The 24419-nt window shown below is 36.6% G+C and overlaps 1 protein-coding gene across 1 annotated transcript in view; it reads left to right on the top strand.

Moving 5' to 3' along the window:
- The window catches only part of VEGFC (vascular endothelial growth factor C), an 81197-nt gene extending 62148 nt beyond the window's left edge, over positions 1–19049 (top strand). The window contains exons 4-7 of the mRNA XM_061134903.1: positions 7341–7492; positions 15009–15115; positions 15402–15735; positions 18550–19049. Of these exons, the coding sequence (XP_060990886.1) occupies positions 7341–7492; positions 15009–15115; positions 15402–15735; positions 18550–18664 (708 nt within the window). The 3' untranslated portion in view covers positions 18665–19049. The remainder of the gene's footprint in view (positions 1–7340; positions 7493–15008; positions 15116–15401; positions 15736–18549) is intronic.
- Positions 19050–24419: the final 5370 nt, after the last annotated feature.

Genomic DNA, 24419 nt, shown 5'->3' with positions numbered 1-24419 from the left:
TATCAGCATGTGTGAGGAAGCCAGCCGTGAGCTGAAAAGTAAAACCACATGCACTAAGCATTCCAGAGCGAGCTAATCGATAACAACTGCTTCAGAGTCCTTCCCAAATAATATCTAAGCAAGTTTGAAAAGTTACACAGATCGGATGTCCTCTTGACCTCGCTCCTAAGCATATGCTTCAAGTGTATTTTCTCATGAGAAGTTGTATGTTTAAGACACGTAACCAAAAAGTAGAAAGCAGATTTTGCGGAATGTAAATTATTTGATGGCAAAAGCAGAAGCAAAAGGCATCTGCTTTCGAGCCAACATTTGGATAAAAAGTTATTTAAATGTTGGTATTGTCATTAAGCAGCTTCACTGAAGATAGGAATGAAAAAAGAATTGCTAAATCCATGGGTTTCCCATGGACATCTTGGAGTTAGAACCAAAGAAACAACGCGTGTTCATTCGTGCCTACAGAAGCTCAGTCTGGGCGCTAAACTTCCTTCCCTCATTCTCATGTACAAGAGCCACATTATTTAAAATTCCATATTGCCATCTTAAAAAGAAACAGTCATTCTGTTTTTTTGTTTTTATAAAGAAGTTAAGCATATAGATTAGCAAAGCTGCTACAGATATGTTGGAGTTAAAGTAAATGTTTCCTAAAATTGTCTTTCACTGCAAAAGGCGCTTAATTCTAAGTAAACTGCAGCAGTGGAGTGAAACTTAGAAGGATTATTTTGCACTGCTGACAGGGATAGTTCTTCCATTAATTAAACAGAACACTAGCAGTCTGAAGGATTATTTATTACATTCATATGTATTTAACAAGTGGAACGCAATTTGTTTTGAATCTTTAGCTAAGTAGTATTTGGCAAGAACAGTTGTTGGAAGTCAGGTTTTATCCAGATGTGGGAAAAGAACTCTAGACCAATAATACCAGTTATCAGAAGTTTCTTTAAGAATACCATTTGCCTTCAGAAGAAAATTAATGCATCGACATAACACTTTTTTCCAACTTGAGGTACTGATCATGTCCACAAGTTTTATTCAGTAATTCTAAAACTCCTGAATTGGCACTTTTATTTTAACTGTATTACTGTATGGACATTTTATGTATAAAAACATGTAAAATGAATTCAGTGTCAGATGTCCTAATAAGGACCTGCTGTTTTCCCAGACCTAGCTTAAGTTCCATAACCTCTTGATACCTGGCCATATGGTTAATATACTCAGTTGAAAGGTTAAAAATAAACCCTCAGTCTTCCTCTTTCCCATTTGGAGGATGATTTGTTTAAATGTTGTGTAGTTTTTCTATTGGATTTTGCAGTTATTAGTCTTTAAGCCATATTGGTGGCTCAGGTGGTAAAGCGTCTGCCTACAATGCAGGAGACCCAGGTTCGATCCCTGGGTCAGGAAGATCCCCTGGAGAAGGAAATGGCAACCCACTCCAGTACTCTTGTCTGGAAAATCCCATGGATGGAGGAGCCTGGTGGGCTACAGTTCATGGGGTCACGAAGAGTTGGACGTGACTGAGTGACTTTACTTTCTTTCTCTGCAGTTATTAGCCATGCTTTCTGGGACTACACATTGTATCTGCACTTAATTAACAGGCTCAAAGTTGGAATATTTAAATTAAATATGGTAGTGAGATACTAGTCTCTGAAGAGAAACTGGTCATATTCTGAGATAAAAGAATGTTGTAAAGGAAGCCATTTTGTGTGTGTGTCATATTTGTAGCCAAATATTCAAACATTCTTTAGAATTTGGTACTAACCTGTAATCCAGGATCTTCTCAAGAAAGGAAATCCTATACCTTTTTCTTACATAGCCTGCAAGAGAAGTAGAAATAGGAATTTTTGCTTTACAACTGTTGCTACCCTGGGGTAAACAACCTATTGTTTCAAGCTTTATTTGAAGTCCATTCTTGTTGGTGGGAATGGACCGTTAAATATTCTTATTAAAGAATTCCAGTTGGTAGCAAATGAGGACCTCTCAGTTGGAAATGTTTGTCATTTCCTCTTGTTTATTACAGTTTTACTGAATACACAATCAAAAATTTTTTCAATTTCCATCCATGTTTAAATGCCATCTTTATGTAAATTCTTTTGATCTTCTCAAACCAGTGACTCTTTTTTTTTTTTTTTCATTTATTTTTATTAGTTGGAGGCTAATTACTTTACAATATTGTAGTGGGTTTTGTCATACATTGACATGAATCAGCCATGGATTTACATGTATTCCCCATCCCGATCCCCCCCTCCCACCTCCCTCTCCACCCAGTTCCTCTGGGTCTTCCCACTGCACCAGGCCCGAGCACTTGTCTCATGCATCCGGCCTGGGCTGGTGATCTGTTTCACCCTAGATAATATACATGTTTCGATGCTGTTCTCTCGAAACATCCCACCCTCGCCTTCTCCCACAGAGTCCAAAAGTCTGTTCTGTACATCTGTGTCTCTTTTTCTGTTTTGCATATAGGGTTATCGTTACCATCTTTCTAAATTCCATATATATGTGTTAGTATACTGTACTGGTCTTTATCTTTCTGGCTTACTTCACTCTGTATAATGGTGGGCTCCAGTTTCATCCATCTCATTAGAACTGATACAAATGAATTCTCTTTAATGGCTGAGTAATATTCCATGGTGCATATGTACCACAGCTTCCTTATCCATTCGTCTGCTGATGGGCATCTAGGTTGCTTCCATGTCCTGGCTATTATAAACAGTGCTGCGATGAACATTGGGGTACACGTGTTTCTTTCAGATCTGGTTTCCTCAGTGTGTATGCCCAGGAGTGGGATTGCTGGGTCATATGGCAGTTCTATTTCCAGTTTTTTAAGAAATCTCCACACTGTTCTCCATAGTGGCTGTACTAGTTTGCATTCCCACCAACAGTGGAAGAGGGTTCCCTTTTCTCCACACCCTCTCCAGCATTTATTGCTTGTAGACTTTTGGATAGCAGCCATCCTGACTGGCGTGTAATGGTACCTCATTGTGGTTTTGATTTGCATTTCTCTGATAATGAGTGATGTTGAGCATCTTTTCATGTGTTTGTTAGCCATCTGTATGTCTTCTTTGGAGAAATGTCTGTTTAGTTCTTTGGCCCATTTTTTGATTGGGTCATTTATTTTTCTGGGATTGAGCTGCAGGAATTGCTTGTATATTTTTGAGATTAGTCCTTTGTCTGTTGCTTTGTTTGCTATTATTTTTCTCCCAATCTGAGGGCTGTCTTTTCACCTGGCTTATAGTTTCCTTTGTTGTGCAAAAGCTTTTAAGTTTCATTAGGTCCCATTTGTTTATTTTTGCTTTTATTTCCAATATTCTGGGAGGTGGGTCATAGAGGATTCAAACCAGTGACTCTTAATGAAAGGCATATACTGATAGTATAGCATCAATCCCCATGGTGAGTTTTATTTTTATTTAGATGCTAAATTATATACAAGCTAAACATCCATCATTCAAGAACAATTCACTATATGACATCAAACTATTTTGGGAAACTCATATTCAAAATACCAAGTTATAATTATCATCATCAATTAGTATTTACTAGGTACATGTATATTCATAGAATTATTAGCTAAAACTGAACATAGTGCATAAACTTTGCACTCTGAGTTTAAATTTAAAATAGAAAGTACTGTTGTGCACACATTAAAGCGCAAAACAATCTAACGATAGTACAAAGATTTTTATTGTATTAAAGTATAAAGAGTCTATTGTTTCAAACACTAACGTGTTTGGCTACACCTTAACTCTTTTGAAAGAAAATGATAGTCAGTGTTGGTTTCAGCCATTATATAAATAGCAGGCAGAGATTCCATAAAGGGATGAAACGGCAGGTTCTTGTTTACCAACAGCATTTGCGGTAAATTATTTGGTATGTTCATAATTCTAACCTATTCTCATTATACATACACAGATTTATTTTCCAAATTCGCTCTTATTGTTAGCTTTGCTCAACGTGATTTTCAGTCATGGATTGATAAAACTGTTACCTTCAGCTGGCATAGGTACAAGTGCTCCTCAATGCCCACACCTACAGGACATCTCAGTGAATGTTTCTGCTTTATCTAAAGTTGTCGGATGCATAAAACTACTTGTCAAAAAATCTTTCTCCTTTTTATATTGGTCAAAGCCATCCTTCTCCGGGCCCTTAAATTTTTTCCACACTGGCACAGTCAAGTAGAGAATTAAGGAAACCACCTGAAAACTCTCTGGTCAACATTTGGAGGTGAAAAATGTGTTTCAAGAGAAGAAAAGGTGTTTTACTTTAATTTTCAGCCTATTTCTTCCTTTTGATAAAATTAACTTAATTCAACTGGCCAATTACCTACGTAGACCCAAACAAGAAACATTCCTATAACCTCAATAACTAAATTTTTATTTTCCTTAATTATAAATAATTTCTTCTCCTAAACTCCTCCACAGTTCTAATGCTTATGAAAAATTTTAATTTACAGGAAATACACAGTTCTTTGTAGTGACTTTTTTTTTTAGTGCCCCTTCACCTGTCCTTTTATCCTTATAGCTAGTTTATTCACCAACCAGAATCCCTTCCACCCTCTGAAAGTATAGGGCCAGGCTTACTTCACTGAGAAGATGCTTCTCAATGTGCATTTTACTGATCTCTGTCTCACTAGAACAGTCTTATGTTCCCTGGTACACACCTGGTGCTTTGGGGTGGATCCTGATTGTGGATATTATCCACCCAGGAATGGCTGAAGTCTATATGTGATCACTCATAATGCTCTCTCCCCTTTGAGGTCATGCCAGGGTGGAACCTGGTTTTGCAACAATCATTGAATGGAGGAAGGATGCGGCTGAGGTCTGGGATTGGGAAACCATCATTCACTCTTCTGCAATAGCTGTTATCTCAAATGGTGCCTTATCCTTCACTATCAGGCCTTGTTCTGCCTTGTGTCACTTGAGATAATGCCAGATCTTGCAGTGTTTTTTATATGCATTTTCTAAGCAGAAATGCCCTTGTGGTCTGAAATGTCTGATCCCTCCCTCCCCAATCATATGAGGCAACCTTTATTGTTTCTCCATCCCCACCTGCTCCTGCCTTTTGACCCCTGCCCGCTAAAGCCCGCAGAGCTGCCTTGGTACCCAGTTATCTCCGCTCAGTCCTTATCACACTTGAGGACGTTTGACTCTCACACACACAGTCCCCTCTCTTTCTTTTACTTCCCTCCACTCAACAGTACCCCCTTCTGGTTCTCCACGTCAGGTCATAATTCTTCCCAGGCATGTTTACTAGTTCATGTATCTTTTTTCATCTTTTACATGTTCCCTGTTGCCCAGGTTTCTATTATTAGACATGTTCTGTTTTCATTCAGAATGATCTCACCAAATAATGTCATCATCAGTGTCCAAGACTTTAATTCCAGTCTTAATACCAATGGCCTTTAAGTGGCTCTCCTAAGCTCTGGGTACATATATCTGAGTACAGAAGAATTAGACATAAATTCTTAGGTTTTTGTGAGCTGACCTATACATCTTCCTATCATTTCCACTATGACAGGGTTTAATTAATTTGTAAATATAAAAATTAAGTAAAATTAAATGAGTTTATTTTCTAAACCACTTTATATTTTTTCTGTAATGCTGGTTCCTAATGTAGGGTCCAGAGATATTATAAGTAGAAGAACTATAGTATATATAGATAGTACAGAATTATCTTCTCTTAAAATAATTAAGCATAGTGCAAAAGATTTCTGCCAATGTGGTATTTTACCTAAAAAAAGGTTTCCTCCAGACTGCATAAACAAATGTCTTTTTAGAGAGGAAACTGGTCAAAATTATAATACTGGGATATGTTGAGATCGTATGTTGAGATCATCTGTGCAGAGTAAAGTACTCTGGAAAATATCTAAATTCTTGAGAATGTATGCAAATAACTCACATCTACAGAGCAATCAAAATACATATCACAATCTTATACATGAGTTTATATAATTTTTAAAACAGTCCCATGAATTAATGGGTGAAATGTTGTCCTGAATTGACTGATTTTAAAAGAAATATTCAGCTTCAAGAAGCTTAAGTGACTTTTCCAAGATCACACAACTTATAAGTGTGGTTGCTGATAAAGTGCCCTCTCTGGATGTGAGCCTGTGCCAAAACTTCGTCCAAGGCGCTGATGCTAAGAAAGTAGCTGAAGTTTTACATGAATATATAATAAGTACATTTCAAGTGAAGAAAGTGTACATTTATTATTTAGGTATTTCCGTATTTCATTCTTCAAACTTCATTTCAATAAATCTCCCTCTAGGCATGAACAAAATGGACAACTAATTCTATTCCCTAAATATTTGCCATGATCTTTAACGGTTGCCATGAAATTACAGCAAAAGATGATGGATTCACAAGCCTCTAGAGTGTGTTGTCTTTTTTAGCACTACTCAAACGTCCATAAAGATACCAAATAACATGTGGTGTAACTGTAGTTAAATTACTATGAACTGATATTTTCAAGCAGGTAATGCCCAGGATTTTGCTTTTACCATTATTAGTGGTCATAATTTAGATTTTAAGAAACTTTGGGATTTAAATCCTTAGTTTTACTTAATCACTAATTTACTTGTATACTCAACTTAAAACATTGTTTTTGTGGAAGGAAGAGAAAAACTGAACTTCTCCATTAATAAGGCATTCAGAATAAGATTTTAAACAAAATTTGATACTCTAATCCACCCTCATGTATGATGTCCTACCCTATTCTACGCTTATATTTTCATAATGCTTTTGTCAAAACAGCAGAAATGATGCTTTATCTATTAATGAATGTACCTTCCTTTTAAACATAATAAACTCATAAGATATATCAGAAAATGTAAAGCTACTTTGAAGTTGGATTTTCATTTGGAATGAAAATCAATTTTACATCTAGGTATTTTGTGTGTGTATACTCAGGTTATAGAAAATAAGACTTAACCAAACAATTCCAGGTTTTGTGGCCAATAGCTTTCCTCTTACACCACAAAGATATTTATATCTGTGCCATTTCTTAACCCCCTGGAATAATAGAAGACTGAGACAATCCTTTCTTCCTGGAACACATTGGTCTGTCTGTCACATCTCTGTAATCATTAGTTGGTTATCAAAATTCTAATATGCTTAATAGTAGTGGCATGAGATAAGCACATGGACTGTTTACTGTTCTGATAAAGGATATTGATTCAACACAAAACAGTTTTTACTTGTAATCATAAAAAACTTTAGCATCCTGCATACATTAGGTGGCACTCCCTAATCACAAAGAGTTAAGCTCACTCTTTTTGGGCTCCAGCTTTTACCACAGAAATGCTTTATAGTATCTATATAATTTTTCTTCTTTTTGTCTCTTCTTTGTAGTTGTTTGAAATTACAGTGCCTCTCTCTCAAGGCCCCAAACCAGTAACAATCAGTTTTGCCAATCACACCTCCTGCCGATGCATGTCTAAGCTGGATGTTTACAGACAAGTCCATTCAATTATTAGACGCTCCCTGCCAGCAGCGCTACCACAGTGAGTATGACTTTGATCTGCTTTTTTCTGCATCCTCTACTAACATAAAATTATTTCCAAGTAAACACAGTTGATTAAAAGAATTTTTGTGAAATGTGTTATATTTCTCTATCAAATAAAACAGAAGACAAATTTGAAAATGCACCATGAAAATAAAATTAAACTGAAACACAAAAACCTATGTTATAGACAAAATAGGTTACCATATAAAGTAAGTTTTTCTGTGGAAAGACACACATGCCACCAACATTTAACACTCATACAATCAGGTGTGCAAATCCATAGATGGATGTTAAAACTAAAAACATTTGAGTCTTAAGATTTTTGGCCCAAATCAAAAAGTAACCATGAATATATTATTTTATATCTTTTATGGCATTCAGTTGCCTTTCTTCCATCTCAATTAGTTTTCTCAACATATCAATTCATAATTTTTATTTCAGCAAAGATTGAATATTGAAATATTAATACTTCTAATAATTTTTCTTAATATTATTTCATATTCACTCTCAAAGAATCATTTGTTATTCAACATTATTTCCCATCCTATTTTTTAGTTGGTTTTATGGTTTAACATATACGGCACCATATGCTTCATTAGATCTCATAAAGAACCTGGATAGAGCACATAATGGATTGACTCTGTGAACAGTTTACAATGAATCGTTAAGCATTGCCACTGGGGACTTGACCATAAGCATGCTGTGCTAATGGCAGTTTCCCCTGTTGCTTCTCTTTGCGCCGCTTTACTTAGCGTGAGAGGTGGGAGTCCTTACCTTCCCAGAGATACTTTAGATAAAACTCTTGGGTAGCCTACTTTGACTGACAGAAAGGAAAAGGTCTTACAGGCATCTGTGAGTAAATTCACGCTGATGCAAGTGCAGACAGTGACTCCCTGAAGTTGTAGAGAGATTTCATTCACGCAGTCCTGGGAATTCTGTTCACTTGTATCCCTTGGCAAGTCATCTAATCTAAGCACTTCAGTCATTATCTCTGTGCTGATGGTTTCCAGAATTACATGCAAGATCTGAGCATTTTGCTGACTTATAATTAATATTTTATCAAAATCCCTTTTATATGCATGCATGCATGCTAAGTCACTTTAGTCCTGTCTGACTCTGCAACCCCATGGACTGTAGCCCACCAGAACCCTCTGTCCATGGCATTCTCCAGGCAAGACTACTAGAGTGGGTTGCCATTTCCTCCTCAGGGGATCTTCCCCACCCAAGTATTGAACCCACATCTCTTACATCTCCTGCACTAGCAGGCATGTTCTTTACTACTGGTGCCACCCTTTCATATAACTGTGTTTATTTATAATCATATTAGATGTAATAGGTATAAAACCAAAGATTTATTAAGTCTGTTTATTTACCTCTACATTATTCATAGTAATGATCTTTCACCTTCTTTGAGGCCTTGAAATCACACAGTTGTCACTAATTACTTCCTTTCCTTGTATCATACCCAAATGCTCTCGATTATTTTGGGGGAGAGGGGAGACAGCTACTCCAACCTAAACTGACCATTTCATTTCCATCATTGCCATCCCCATCATTCTGTGTGGATTTCTGATTTAACGCAGTGGTTTCAATACTGTCTTTCTTGTACCAACTATGTCTCCAGTTCCTATATAATGTCACAAGTAAGCTTTAAAAGGCATCATTTCATTCACCTGACCAGAAACCTTCAGTGACTTTCAACTTCTCGAAGAACTGGACACCAATTTTCCACCTCTGTCATCTGGCATCAGCCTTCCTTTCTTGTTTTGCTTCCCATTCTTCTCCAAGTCTGTGTTTCACAAATTCTGATTCCCTAAAGACCAAGCTCATTTCCTGCTCTGTATCTTGTTTCTATTCCTGCCTGGCTTAAAATAAATTTCCTTTCTTTTCTGCCTTTCCAAAGTCCTCAGAGTTCAGGTGGAGGTCTTTCTCCTGCCCTTGTCTTGTCCAAGCATCACAGGCACCTTTTGCTTCTTGAATACCCACAGCAATGACTATATTTACTCTGTCCTTGCACAGATTTTTAGGACTCTGTAAAAGCTGCATGTGAAACTGGATTGTGACAGTATTTTAGGCAGGTTTATGTGTTCTATAATGTCCAGCTCATAACACTTAAGAATCATTGAGCCATTCCTACTTCAGGTCCGGGCAGACATTGTCTCGCTTAATACTCACAAAAACATCTATGAAGCTGGTGGTAGGGTTAGCCTTATTTTACTGATGAAGCAGACAATCACACTCCAAACTTGGGAACTGTAAACACATATACTACACTCATCAACAAATGCTTGCTAAATAACTTACTCATCTGTATGTATCTCATAGCATTTGTGTATTTTACTCATGTTTTCATCATTACTTCCACACTGCATGCTGTTCGAGGCCAAGAAGAGACAAAAAGAGCAAAAAGATCTTGGGTCTTGGGGTAAGCCAGAGCTGAATGAGGTCTCCCACTACTTAGCGTTTTAAGATTGGGCATTGCATGTCTCTGAACCTCAGTTTGCTTATAAAAAAATGTAAAGATATAAAAAGGGTTGAAGGAAATACAGCATACTTCTACTGTGCTGAGAATGGTGTCCAGCATCTGAGAGATAGTCATTAAAGGGCAGATTTATTATCATCATGAAGATTCATGTTGAATTCATTTCTTTCTCTCTGTGTTTTTCAGTGTGTTTCACTGCATACAACTAAGAATTGTATTTTATATTCCAAGCCAGTACACACATAACTATGTGTATAGTGATAGTTAACTATGTATATGGCATCACCGACTAGATGGACATGAGTTTGAGCAAGCTCCGGGAGCTGGTGATGGACAGGGAGGCCTGGCCTGCTGCAGGCCATGGGGTTGCAAAGAGTCAGACATGACTGAGACTGAACTAAACTGAACTATGTATATACATTTGTGATATTCATTATATATGTATGTGTATATATATATAATTTTAAAGTAGATATCTATATTACTTTACATGTAGTTATGCAACCATATAAAACTATAAAAATGAAACAAAGTATTGTTTTAAATTATTTCCTGCATTATTCAACCTTTTTTTTTTCATTATCATCCCTTAAGGGTACTTTAATAGATGTTTTTTCCTAATCACCTACTGCATGAAATTTTAATGCCACAGACATATTTACATCTCTTTATATATCTTAAATATGTCTGGGCTTTATACATTAAAGAGGAAATATAAAGCTTTATTTTTTATTCAGTATAGGATTAAAAAGAACAAAATAAAAATTTTATTGTAAAAAGTTAAATAACAATGTAAAATCTGTTAATACTGAATATAACTTTATAACTACATGCTGGGAAACATAAAATGTATTTACTTATAAATGGTAATAAATTACATATGGAAAATAGCAACTGATATAAATGTATAACAATACAAATAAAAATCTTCAAACATTTAAAATAATCATTTTCTAGCAAAAGTAAAATATTTTTAAAAGTAAATTTTAAAAAAGTTTTAGAGAAATTAACTCTCTTGAACTTCCGCTTTCTATGAGAAAACAATAATTAACCTGTATAGCTACTAGATACTCATGTAGAGGGTGTCAACAATTTTTCTTCTATGCATCTGACATGCTAATGTTTTGATTAACTTTTGTAGGTTAACTAATAAATGTAAACTCTTTAATTCTCAAGGCTCAGGTTTCACACAAAAGGGATCAAGCAGAAGCAGAAGCCACAGGATGGCCCACAGGCATCAGTGTATGACTCTGAGATAAGGCAGTTGGTCAAGAGGAGTTTCAGTTACAGCCATTTACTCACTGCACTTTTATAGCCTTATTTTGTATACACTTTAGATATTTTTCCCATGCCAAGGCTTGTGTGGTAGCCAATAAAACCTAATCGAAATTAAATAATAAGGAATGAGACTTCGTTGGTTTTGGAGAGCCAGGAACCATTGTCAGATCCAAGCTTCCTCCTCCTCAATATCTTTTTTACCCTCTTACAGATGATATTTTTCTCATTATGAATGCATGCCTTATTACATGTGGTGCACTTAAATACTTTTTTCCTATTCTCTTTTTTTTTTTGATGTTGTTCTATTATGAGTTGTGACCCACAGTTTAATTGGAAAACTACCACAGATGGATATATGATGAATAGATAACTATATTTTGAAATCATTACCTTTGTTAACAAGAGTTAAGAGGAACCGCCACCACAATGGCTAAAATAAAAAGGCAGAGAAAACCAAGTGTTTGAGTTGATGTAGTACAATGGGAGTCACAGATGAGAATGTAAAATTGTGCAACTGCTTTGTAAAATATATTGGTGATGCTTATGAGCTTAAATACACACTTACAATATGATTGGTAACTTCCCCTTCTAGGTATTTACCCAAGAGAAATATAAACATATTTCCATATCATAACATGTAGACAAATGTTCATATGAGCTCTGTAACCAATAACTGGGGACAAACCAACATCAATGAAAGGTGAATGCACAAACAAATTGCATTATATCCATATAGTAGAATATTACTGAGCAGTCTAAAATGAATGACCTGTGGATGCACTTAACAACATAAACAGATCTCAAAAGCATTCAGCTGAGTGAAAGAAGCTAGACTAAAAAAATGCATACTGTATGATTCATTTTACATGAAACCCTAGAAAAAATGAATATAATCTAGACTCAGAGGAAGGAATATCATTGCTTAGTCGCTAAGTCATGTCCAACTCTTTGCAACCCCACGGAATGCAGCCTGCCAGGCTCCTCTGTCCATGGGATTTCCCAGGCAAGAATACTGGAGCGGGTTGCCATTTCTTTCTCCAGGCGATCTTTCTAGGGATCAAACCCACGTCTCCTATGTCTCCTGCATTGGCAGGCAGATTCTTTGCCACTGAGCCACCAGGAAACCCTAGTGAGAATTACACAGGTGTATAAATTTGGGAAAAGGCAATGAATTTAAAATAGGAGCATTTTATTGTAGGCAAATTATTCCTCAGTAAAATTGAGTCTTTCTAATGCCAAGTGAAAAAGACCCTTTCATTAACTATAATTTTTAAATTAGTGGTAGATGTCTTCAAACCTTTCTGGTGACACTTTATGTCAAGATTATATGATTCCTTCCAGGGAGGGCTTCCCAGCACTCCTTTCTACAGAGACTGAAATTTCGCTCAGATGCAACAATGTCCCATATCTGCTCCACCCTTGCTCCCATCCACCATTGCCAGCATGATGACAAGTCTTGTCTTTCCTAAATGCTTGGTGTTACATTTACATTATTATGATGTTAACTAAGTAGCAGATCATTTGTTTTACATTATTTATGAACAAGTATAACTAATTAAAAGAATCTTTTGCAAAATGAGTCATTCATAACATAATTATGGAGTCTCTGGAATGGACAAAGAATGTTTCTTCTGGATACTGTGAGAGGAGGACAAAGATGAGTTTGACTGCCTCTAACCTCTGAGCATTCAAAGGACAATGCATGCTACACTGATATTTTTTTAATTTTACTAAATGTTACCATGCGCCATGTATCTGCCACCCATGGCCCATGCTCGTAACTCCTGACGCCAGGCAGCTGCCATGATGGCAACACCAAAGAAGAGGGTGCTTCCTGCAGGTGGCTTCCCGGTTTGAAAATTCATTCTCTGCTCACTAGCTCTCTGAGTTTTGCTAAGTTCTGTAAACTTTTGTGACAGATTTTCCTCACTTTTAAAATTAAATATAAATTAAAATGTTCATATAGCATAACATTTATGATCAAATCCTCACAATTTATTCAATAACATGATACTATACTGCATGTTAATCTAAGATTATAAAAGCATAGCATACTAGAATAACAATGATGATAATGATGACAGATCTACCTCACAGATGTGTAGTGATGTTTATAATCAGTATTTGTATTAAATATTAGCCCAGTGCCTGGCATACAGTAAGCATTCAATAAACACTGACTTCTATTTTTACTAACATTTTACAAGTGGAAAAATCGAGTCTTGGAAATGTTAATTAGCATATACAAAGCTAAACAGCTTAATAAAAAAGTGCCAGAGAGATAAAAAGCTAAGTGTCTCTTTCTCTTAACTCCATGCTTTCCTCAATAGTGTGCAGCATTTCTAGTAGTTACAAAAAGATTTCAAGTCTCAATATCAGCAGCACCAAAAAATATCATAAATTCCACAGGTAGACGAGATTATGTCTAACAGAAATGGTTAAATATCAATATTTATATTGATGTTTTCATAGATTATTCTCTTTTTTCCAATTATTTCCTCTTATATTTTCCTTCAGGTTGAATTCTATGAATTTCTAGGGTCCCTTTAATGATAGACACTCTGTTTTAATGGAGGAAGCCATTTATGATTAAAAAGTGATAGCCTAGTAGATTTTTCTACTCAGTGTTTATTCACTCATGAGTATTTATGTTGAGTCTTCTGTGTACATAGTATTGTGCTATGAAATGTAGGATATTTTTAATGGATTATATAATTTCTCAACTAAAGCAACCCATTTACCAGAGTACAAATAAAGACATATATATATAGTATAAGACGCATATAATACACTATGCTCTGCTTCATTCAGTCATTTAATGAAAAGTTATTGTGTGCCTTCTAGGTACCACTGTAGTGCTAGGCTATGGAGACAGAAAGAAAGAACAGTCTGGTGGCAATATAGTAGGTGGATCAGAGAAGCAAAACAGGAGTTGCAAAAAGTGGAGAGGGAGCTTCTGAAAAAATCCAAGAGATAAATCATGAGTGGGAACCAAGACAGTAGAAATGGGTGCGGAAAGATATTTTAAGAATTATAAGAAAGCATGTGCCTTGGGGACTGTGTGGGAGATGACAAAGAGGGAGAAGTTGAGGATGAAACTGCATGGATGAAATTCAAAAAGGGAATACCTGTTTACAGGTAACAGTAAAAACCATGATCTTTGATTCCTTTCTGGGGAGTGTAGAATGGGAACTCTGTGTTAATGGACCCTTTACAGTTATGGGCATTTGTGCTTCAGAAATAAGTCAGTAAAGTGCATGTATAAGGATGTTTCCTGTAGGATTGTTTAGAACACCAAAATCTGGAAGAAACCCCAATGGCTACCAATAGGAGATCAATAAGTAATAGTATACCCACTTGTGGACTATTATGCAGCCAATAAAGATAATGGAGCAAATTTTATGAGATGACACATAAAGATGTCCATAATAGATCGTTTAATGGAAAAAGGAAATTTTAGAATGGTATGAAAGGCTTTATCCCATTTTTGCATCAACTAAAACTGTACGTGATCATACAAATAAATGTATTTGCCTTAAAAAGAGGAATCTGAAACGATATAAGACCATTAGGATTGGACAGCACCTGTGGGTGGGAGCAGTTTGAGAGGGAATGTTTGCATTTCATTTTATGTATTCTTATGTCATCTTAATGCTTTTTCAAAAGCATCAGTGATTCTGTAACACACAAGTAAGAAAAGAGATGACCCCTTCCACGTGCCACTTATTCTTTGGTTTAACCTGTCTCTCCCCAGGTGCCAGGCTGCAAACAAGACTTGCCCCACAGATTACATTTGGAATAACCACGTCTGCAGATGCCTGGCTCAGCAGGATTTTATTTTCTCCCCCAGTGCTGGAGATGGTAAGCCAAATGATGTTTTAAGACTAAACACCAAGGGTCTCTATGTTGATTAACAAATACCTAATATTAAAATCGCATGTACGATATTCATCCTCAAACTTTGAAATCAGTCACTACAAAATAGGACACGTTCTGCTTCACTTTCTGCTTCTGGTATTGTTTTGAACTTCTCTGTAAAGGAACCTAGCTGTGCAAAGGAAGACACTTCTAAGTGCTCTTCATTGTTTCACTCCACACCCAGAACCGAGTAAGGGATAGTAAAGCTGTCCTGACTGTGTTTGTCTAGACTCTGCAGATGGATTCCATGACATCTGCGGGCCCAACAAGGAGCTGGACGAAGAGACCTGTCAATGTGTCTGCAGAGGGGGGCTTCGGGCTTCCAGCTGTGGACCCCACAAGGAACTAGACAGAGACTCATGCCAGTGTGTCTGTAAAAACAAACTTTTCCCCAACTCATGTGGGGCCAACAGAGAATTTGATGAAAACACATGCCAATGCGTATGTAAAAGAACCTGCCCAAGAAATCAGCCCTTAAACCCTGGAAAATGTGCCTGTGAATGTACAGAAAATCCACAGAAATGCTTCTTAAAAGGAAAGAAGTTTCAGCATCAAACATGCAGGTAAGAAACCTTCATAAAGAATATTAATTTCTCTTACATTGGAAATAGTTTTCTCAATCCAAAGCAATTTTCTCAGCCAAAATACTGGTTTGTTAGAATGGGGCCATTTAAGTTCTGTAAGATGAATTTTGTAAACAGTGCTAAATTTTTGGGAGACTGTTTGCTCCTGAAAAAGCAAGATGAGATCCTTGGAAACCAAAATGAGATCCAAGCTCAGACTGCACTAAGTCCTTGTCCCAGAGGCTAAGAGAGCAGCTCGCAACACGAGTTAGATGATAAATGCATAGGACGGTCATTTCTGGAGCATCTTCAACATACACCCAGGCAGTGCACATCTGCCCCCACCAAAAATGACAGTGCACTCAGATGTAATTTTGGACAGCTGTTCTAAGTGCAAAAAATGTTGTGCGAAGTTCACAGAGGGTAGGATAATACCGTTTACTGTGGACTTGTATCTAGAAATGAAAATAGTGAAGCTAACTATTTAATAAGAATTAGAGTAATATATTAACACATTGTTAAAGGTTACTCAAGGCATTCCGTTAACCTGCTTTGGCTTCCTTCATCACAGAGAAAAAATAATAAAGAGTCTCCTGGACATGAACTTTAAGCGTTAATCCCTGATCTTTTTCCTCTGATCCGAGAATAAGCCTGCTCTGAGAGTTTGACACGGCCTCCCACTTTGCTTCAGCATCGCTCCACCAATCACACCCCTTCTCTTCCATGCCTTTAATGTCCTCAACTCTGTTGTTCTCTCCCTCCAATTTAAAAAAGTCCCCGCATTTCTGTATTGGCATCTTACTGCAGTGTTGAACTTTCTTTAGCAACAAGCTCTGTCCTTGTCTTCTGAGTCGCTCCGTGATAGGTCATTGTGCATTAACTGTTCACCTCTTTCATCTCTCTTTTATTCACCCAGCTGTAATCCTGTTATGCCCTGAGGACTCCATGGTTAAGCTGCACTTAAGGCTTCAGTAGCCCTTTTCACTGGGATTCACAAACAGTCCGGTCTTTCTGTAGTTTCTGTTTGGGCCGAGAGAACACTGCTTCCCTGATTGTCCTTTTAGTCTGCTCTCCACCTGCTCTCCGTCACCATCACTGGGTTCTCTTCTTCCACCCGCTCTTTACAGATGGTGATAACACTTACTTACAATATAGTATCTATATGAATGTTAATCGTTACTTTTGTCTTCAGTAAATAGTGTCCTTCTTTTGATTCTCAAAAGCTTGTGTTACCGTTTCAGTTCATCTTTCTGATGATCCATCCACACTAACATGTTAGCTACTGCATGAAGAGACTTCCATGAATCTAGGGATCTCTTTTTCCATTACCTTTTTGGAAAACCTTATAGGAATCCTTATGTTTCCTCTTTAGAATATTTTTTAGCAATGATATTGCAATTTTACTTACATATCCTATTCTAATTACCAAAAGGATATACCAAAACTATAGAAAAATATAGATACTAAATCTTTTTAAAGATCTTTAAACCATTTTGCACATTGAATCCAAGTGAACCCAGTTTACAGTGAAAAGCCTGAAATTTTTGTTTATATAAAACTCACCAGTTATTATATTTTTCTACACAATTCTTACATTAACTTAGAGAAAATGATTCTATCATTGTATTTCTCCTCACAGCATACATTGTTTCTTAATGGCTTTCTATTCACTGAATTTCTCTCCATGTTCATTTTTCTAAGCATATAATTCCATATTTTATGCATATACTGAAACAAAAAAAAAAAGATAGTTTGATATTTTGAAAAAATACATACTCCTCACTTTCTCATCATATTTATTCTAAAAGTGTAGTGGGCAGAGTAACTATTCTGTGATTTATTACCTTAGTCAGCAACTCTCATTGATTATTGAAAATCATATCTTTTTAGTAAAGGATTACCAGTATCCCTATACTAATGCATTTGTATCTAGAAATGAAAGTAAATAAATAAAATTTTAACTAGACATGCTTTCAAGAGCAAAATAAATGATATTTCCAAATCCTAGTTGTAGTTTTTCTGTGGTACATTTCTGATTTCCAGGTGGCCTTGCGTTTTTCTCCATGGCCACATTATGTGTACTCATCCCTCAGAAAGTCCTTCAAAGATGTTCTGTTCACTGGAGCCACAGGGCTGTGGATGTTACTGACTGCTGAGTCATTTGTCCTTTCACCACCGCTAGAAACTGGACATGGAGGGTGGGGGGAGGAAGCTGCCCACAGCGGACACTGTCCCTGCCCACCCCTTCTCCTGGCCCGCACTGTTTTCACGTGGAGTCCAGGTGGACGAGGGAGGCTGGCCACCCTTGTGCAGCAGCCAGCTGCCAGCCCAAGTCAAGAGCAAGGGTGGGGCCCTCCTGTGGACCACAGCCCTGGCAGAATGGCTGGGTTTAATCACCCTGAAGTCTGGGTTCCAACTGAGTCCCAGAATTCTGGGACCGAGAATTGTGAGAATTCTGCCACGCTTATGTGATCACGCTAAATCGGCAGACCGTAAATAGTCACTTTCAAAATTTCTGTTTTATGTTACTTTCATCTACGAAGCACAGAGCACTTCAAAAGAACAAATGCTAACAACACCTCATTCTTCCATCTGTTATTTCTGCAAGAAAGACTTTTTTTTTTTAAAGTTTTTTCCATCCCTCTTAAATTTGGAAATTCCAGGCACAAACTTAAGCAATTTATAAACCGTTTTATGATAAAGTGAGTAACTTTGTTCCAGTCTGAAACTTAGAAAAACACGACAGTGCATTTGTAGCATAACAAATTCATCTCTTGGTCTTTAACAGAAGTCTGTCCTTCTTTGTTCCTCTAGTTGTTACAGACGACCATGTACAAATCGAGTGAAGCATTGTGAGCAGGGACTTTCATTTAGTGAAGAAGTATGTCGCTGTGTCCCTTCCTATTGGAAAAGACCACATGTGAACTGAGATTGTATCTTTTCTAGTTCGTCATTGTTCTATCATGGGAAACCATGCTAGAGCTATGAACACAGAGACTCTGTGGACCGGGTAACAAAGACAAACGTCAGTTTCCTGAGTCACGTGGAGAATGTTACAGAAATGGACTGGAGCTCGTCTGCAAAAGACCTCTTTAAAAGACTGGTTTTTCTGCCAATGACCAAACAGCTGAGGTTTTTCTCTTGTGATTGTTTTTTAAAAAGAATAATGACTATATAATTTATTTCCACTAAAAATATTGTTTCTGCATTCATTTTTATAGCAATAACAACTGGTAAAGCTCACTGTGATCAATATTTTTATATCATGCAAAATATGTTTAAAATAAAATGAAAACTGTATTATAAGCTGATAAGTTGAATCCGTTACCATCTTATGCTGTCAGCAAAACCTGATATCATGAAAAGTCATCTCCCCCTGCCCTCCCTGTTTTTTTTGCCTCTGGGTATCAGATTATGATTGCTGAGAAAAAGTATGCTCCTATAAAAGAAAGTTTCAGATGGATAGCAGTTGCTATTACATTTTATTTTTAATCTCAATATATTTAATAAGTATAAATGTTTTAGCACATGGTACTTTTGAATTTATAGCCAAATGAATCAATAGAAAACATATCATCTTATTAGATAGTCTGTTTAGCATGGTTATTATCACTGAAAGTTATTCAGTGCCCCAGGAGCATTCAGACTCAACCTGACATAATAGTTCTCAGTATGTATTAATATTAAAATGGCTTTAAAATATTTTACTCAAAAATAATCTTTTCCAAATATTTAATTTCTTCTGACTAGCTAAATACTTTTTATAAGCTGAAGTGCTTCTATCCAACATGTATAAATTGGAAGTGACATTTAAATGCTCATATGTCAAAAAGCACCAGTCACACACAGTACTTGTTTCATTTTTTTTAAAGGCAACACACTAAGATATTTTTTTCTGAGAACAAATATTTGCCTACATAAATACAACCACATAAGTGGTTTGCTTGTTGACAGAGAATTGATTATTTGCTTGTATGACATGGTTCCTAGCAAAAATAAAAAACCACATAGCTACTAGCAAATACATAAAAATAAGTAGTTCTGAAAGGAGAAAAAAGAATCTATAGAGTTATGTAAACATAAAAATAAGTCTCTTAAAACTTGCAAATATAACAAAAACATTTTAAATGGTATAAGTGACTACTCAGTACAGTAAAAATATTAGTATCTATATTTTTTGCTACAAAATAACTTACTTTTTATAACACTTTATTAGAAGGTTGATGTCCTAAATATATTGAAACACTATTTTCAATACTGACTTTTAAAACACCATTATATGCAAAGTTTATTGAATTACAGGTACATATTCTGAACAACTTTAACATCTTGTTCATAAAGTCCAGTCTTTTTTTATCTGTTGGGAAAAAGAAGCAGTCTTCTGAAATTCTCTTATTATATACTTACGGATCATCTTTATATTTTTTAGGTAAAGATGGATCTGAAGACTGTAGGCAGAGAATATGTGCTCTGTGCGTCTACGAAGCAGCTAAAATCTAGGGAATTTTCAAAGTTGAGAACGGCAACAAAACTAATAATAATAGTAAAACAAAAGTAAAATACAAGTAAATTTGACAACAGCTATAGCTTAATCAAAACTTCCCCAAGAGAACAAATTCAGGGGTCATTACCGAAAGGAAATACGGAATCACAATAAATAACATCCTTCCACCTGATAGGGAGCCACCATCCCTTGGTGCATAAGATGGTCACTGTCTATACAACTCAGCTGAGATTCACTTTCAGTAATTTTTCATCACATTTCAGCCAAGAATATAAGCAAACGAACATGATGTATTCTGTAATGTTGATGTGGTATTCATCATTTTTAGTCCTGATACATTTAAATATGTTAATTTATTTAGCTAATTAAAAAAAAAAAAAAAAAAACTAAGTTTCCAGCGAATCCCTTGAAGCCATGGAGAGAATCTTAGAATCTGATATAATGACCCTTACAAGTTATCAGCTTAAAAAAATCTAAACTATGTGTTGACAATTAGTTTCTCAGAATATATGAGTATGCCAAAAAAAAAAATCACTAGACCAAAATATAAAGCATAAGGCATGCCAGAAAAAATAACATTTAATTTGTCCCTGGAGATGTAATAATTTTGATGAAAAGCAAAAACAACATCAACAATACTTTGCCAGAGATTCTTGCAAACAATTTTATGTAGACCATAAAAATCTCACTTCATTACAGTATAATAATTGAGATTTTGTGGTGATAGTTAAGTAGACTAAAGATCAAGCTAAACAGTCATTTAAAATATTAATATTAGCAAACAGGATTCAGTAAGAAGCTAAAATATACAGTGAAGATGTTCATAAATTCTATAATAGTCTCCAACAACCGATCAGTCAACTCTTAAGAATAAAGATGAGTGAACACTGAAAGCTTGCAACAACAATTACTATATCCAAATCTTGGAAAATTTATAAACAGAATTTCATGTCTAGAAACCTAACACTGTATATACTCTGTTTAAAAGACTCACGGAACAAAGTATTTTGATGAGCAGTTATAAGATTTAACTTCCAGATATTTTTTTTTTTTAGAAGGAGGTTTGACCTTTTGACATTTGCTAACTTCTTGAGGGAAACAGATTCCATTATTAGGATTTGTAAAAATCAACTGTGTTCTCCATTTCCATACTGCTCCATTTCCATAAAGCAGAAGTGAGCATTAGTGGTGCAGGCTGTGTGCACTTCTATCAGAGAAGGGAGAAAATCACTCACTGACCACACGGTCCAGGCTTTCTCCAGGGGTACCCTGCTCAGCAGGAATTTTACTCAGTGAGGGATAGAGAAGAAGCAGATTCAAGGATGAGGGAGGTCATGTTGCAGCACTTGTTTTGATATTGTTAAAGTTTACGCATCTCCTTAAGTGATGGAATGTCTACATTCACCTTCCCAGGAAGTGCTGGGGCAAAGAACTGATCCAAGCTCCCTTGACCCCACTTCATCTACATTTCTATGCCATCCCCAAGGTTTGAGCTCCCAATAGCAGATTGTTCAAAGGATGCTTTTTAGGGATTTTACCTTTTGAACTGAAAATGAGAATGACATAAAAATAGTATTTCCCTCCACTGCAGTAGAAGAGTGTGTTGATGTGTCTGATTTTTTAGATGAACTGTAGAAAGTTGTGAATAAATGCAATGTTTGTATCCTAAAGAAGCGTAGAGTCTACCCAGAGAACTGCTTCAGGAAGTCCATGGCACATAAGTTATAAAGTACTGCTTTATCTGTTTGTATTTGAATTTTTAAGATATTGGCTATTTTTTAGGCAGAGAATAGCTGTCTGTTAACTTTTGGACATGTACTAATAAGTGGGGTTTGATGGTTTGAAACAAAAAAACAAAGTTTCACATGCTCTTTTTTCTTCATTCTATATCCAACAACTCATTGCTTTAAAAAAAAAAAATGTCATACTATAATGGAAAGAGCACTGAACTGGGAATGGTGAGCCAGGTTTTTAATCCTGATTTTCTGCTTTGTCCTTGAGCAAATCACCAAAGTTTGAGTCTCAGCTTCTTAATCTGTGAAAGTAGTAAGTTGAATGAAATTGTGCATGATGTCCAACTTTAGAGTTACAAACACTGAACTACCTTCAGAGGGGAGGTAAAAAGAACATTTTTAAGAACTTCAGGGAAGCACCACCCCTGTGATTAGTGAGACAATCACATCTATCAACTCAAAACATTTACGGTTGCCTCTGTAGACAGTCCATGGGCAGCACCAAGTGTTTTGACTTCTGGATTTACGAACATGTAGATGCCAGATCCTGACGCTAGAGGCCTAGTTCCTAACCAAATCATATCATCAGAATCCCAGACAGAAACACTGTCAAAAGTCAGTTTCGCTTCAACAGCCTTGCCTGGATGAAATACAGTGTATGTGCCTCTGATTGAGGTTTAGAAGCAGTGCATAGGAAATTGAGAAATTTTTGCTTTCTTGTAAAAGTTGCTTGGTTTTGTTTTGGTTTTTTGTTTTTGTTTTTTTTAGATATTTACTTTCCCAACAGTTGAAAGAAAATTTTGAGTCTCCATGTGTGATCCCCTTTGATATAAAGAAATCAGGAAATATGATGCTTTAAGTTGTCTAAAGTAGTTGTAGTTTAAGAATTAGAATTATAGTATAAAAGACATTTTCATTTACAATTTCTGACATGAAACATTTCAAACAATCACATGAGAATTTTGTTGTGGTTTTCTCTTAATGAGGTCACTAATCAGAGGAATGGGGCTTCCCTGAAGTTTTTTAATTTAAAAAAAAAAATACTTAAAATACATTTGGCTGGAAATAACTTCCATCTCTGTTTATGGGCATGGATGCTGAAAGTCACATCATTCACCAGCGATCATATTGTGGTGAATTTGCTTTCAAGAAGACAGTGAAGAAACAGAAAGAATCTCTTCAGCTCTGGATTTAAAGCAGATGGTTTTGCGCATACTGTCCTATCACATGAGAATTCCATCGTGATTGTTTCATAACAAGTTACATGCCAGGTTTGTGCTGTGTGAGGAAATGACAAGCTCTGTGACCCCTGTCGCAGGAGAGTAGGTAGTGACAGGGCTGGCACGAAAGAGAATTTTACTTCATCGGTACCGCGTGGTAAGGACCCACATCTCCTGTGCTGGGGGGACCCGGAGCTCCAAGGACCTGAGGAAGTCCTAGAGGTTGCAGAGTTCTCTTGAGTCCATATGAAAACACAGGGCAAGTGTTAGTGTAACACTTTTCTCACTTCTATGGTGGCAACCAGTGTGTGTTCCACAAAGTCGTAGGCTGGACACCAGACCCCCAGGCCTCATTGCACAGAGCAGCTCTGCTTCTATCTGTATTATGTCAAGACATTTGGGAATTTTAATTTTAATAAAAGTCCTTGCAAATTCTTTCTTCACATTACTGCTCTGAAATATGACATTTACCTTATTGAATGACTTTAACAACTTCTTGCTCTCTGCAAAAGACATCACCTTCCAGAGGAGCAGCTGTGGCCAAAGTTTTGGTCAAAACCCTGTAGCTCTGAAAACCCTCTTCCTGATCAGAGAACCAACAGATTGCTGACACCAAGCAAGGTCACTGTGCTCTTATCAGGAGAGGAAAAGAGTTTGTAGCCCCAATGCAAAGTGCCCCAGCTTGGATAAAGCTTACAAGAGCAAATTTATGAGAAAAACTAGGTAGGCTTTCATTCAGGCTTTTAAAATAATTACACCTATTGGACAGCCTTTGACCAAAGCATGAATCAATGTAAGCTAGGCTGGAGCATCCCCGGGTTGGATTTATAATTGGTGCCCCCACACACACACCTCCAACCATGAGGCATTATTCTATGACCAGATACACATGCCTGATTCTCTCTGACCTTATGAAGAGCTGTTGCACCAATGACTTTGAATCTGTAAACAAAAATATGGAGCACCTCTCATCTGACATGCTCAGTTTTTGTCAGGAGGCTGGTATGATCTCAACTCATTTTTTATACCTTGCCCTCTCTTAATCTGGTCAGCTGCCATAACAGAATACCACAGACTTGGTGACTTAAACAACAGAAAGTTATTTCTGATCATTCTGGAGGCTAGAAGTCCAAGATCAATGGGCCAGCAGAGTTGCTTTCTGGTGAAATCTCTCTCCCTAGCTCCTAACCACCACCATATGTCCTCACTGTATTCCTATGTGGTCTT

The sequence above is a fragment of the Dama dama genome, chromosome 32, assembly GCF_033118175.1.
Source record: "Dama dama isolate Ldn47 chromosome 32, ASM3311817v1, whole genome shotgun sequence".
NCBI classification, from domain to species: domain Eukaryota; kingdom Metazoa; phylum Chordata; class Mammalia; order Artiodactyla; family Cervidae; genus Dama; species Dama dama.
This window is presented reverse-complemented; position numbering and strand designations above follow the sequence as displayed.